Here is a 1,070-nt window from a genome sequence, read left to right on the forward strand (position 1 = left end):
TGGCTGTGTCTTACTGGTGGCATCTTGCCACTTCTCTACCTGTCCCTTTCTGGGCTCTCCCTCCCAAGACTCCCTCAGCCACTTTCTTTCCCTCTGCTTCCTTGTCTATGGTGGTCTCTTGCTCTCTGTCTCTCTGGCACTACCCCTGCTTCATTTCTTTTTCTCTGTCTTTTCCTATTTTCTCTATCTCTGGGCCTCTTTCTTCGTCTCTCCTGAGTCTCTGTCAATCACTCTTTCTCGAGGTCTCTGTTTCTGTCTGTCTCTGGTCTTGTGTGTGTTTCTGTTTGTCTCTCTAGGTCCTTGCATCCTTCTCTGTCTCTCTGAGTCAGTCTACCTCTCCCTCCTGATCTTTCTCTCTAGGTGTCTCTTGTTCTCTAAGTTTTTGTCTCCCTTGGTATCTCTTACTCTGTCTGTAGATCTCTGTTATCTCTCTCTATGGGGTTGTGCCTCTCTAAGTGTCTGTATTTCTTTCTTTCCAGATGTCTACCTGTCTCTGTCCCTCTCTCCCTCCCCTCTGTCCTCTCCAGCTCTGTCTCTGGCTTTGCCCCCACTGATGTTTCTTTGCCTTTCCTCACATCCCCACGTTGCTCTCTCGCTCGAGCGTACATATGCCCCAGGTTCCTAGCCCTGCCAAGTTCGATGCCCTCACAGCCCTGCTGCTAGCGCCCCCAAACTCAGGCTTCCCCCAACTCCTATCTCCTCATCCCCAGGAGCCAAGAAAATCAACTACGGGCCCATCAATGGATGCAGAAGCTACACGACCAGCTTGGGCTGCAGCACTTCCTCCGAGACTGCCACGAGGTAGGAACTCTAGCCGAATTCCAGCTGTGCTGGGCACTGGGACTTCTTCGCTAGGGAGGAAAGTGCTCCAGAGCAGAGGCGTGGTGGGGGCAGGGACGCCCCGTCTAAGTGGGTCGCGGAGCGATGTTCACCTGGCACCGCCAGGAGGCGTGCGCATCCTGGCCTCAGTGCGCATGCTCCTCAAGTCCCTCCGCCCACGCGGGCGCGGGGAGGGGCCTTGGGCGCCCCTGGCAACGGCGCGCGTCCGCGCCAGATCGGAAGAGCACACG

General features: G+C 55.6%; 1 protein-coding gene across 1 annotated transcript in view; it reads left to right on the forward strand.

Annotated features, from left to right (window-relative positions):
• Positions 1–1,070, forward strand: part of SPTBN4 (spectrin, beta, non-erythrocytic 4) — a 78,872-nt gene that overhangs the window by 38,681 nt on the left and 39,121 nt on the right. The window contains 1 exon segment of the mRNA XM_010849331.1: positions 711–801. Coding sequence (XP_010847633.1) covers positions 711–801 — 91 coding nt within the window.

The sequence above is a fragment of the Bison bison genome, unplaced genomic scaffold (assembly GCF_000754665.1).
Source record: "Bison bison bison isolate TAMUID 2011002044 unplaced genomic scaffold, Bison_UMD1.0 scf7180017864280, whole genome shotgun sequence".
In the NCBI taxonomy this organism is placed as follows: Eukaryota; Metazoa; Chordata; class Mammalia; order Artiodactyla; family Bovidae; genus Bison; species Bison bison.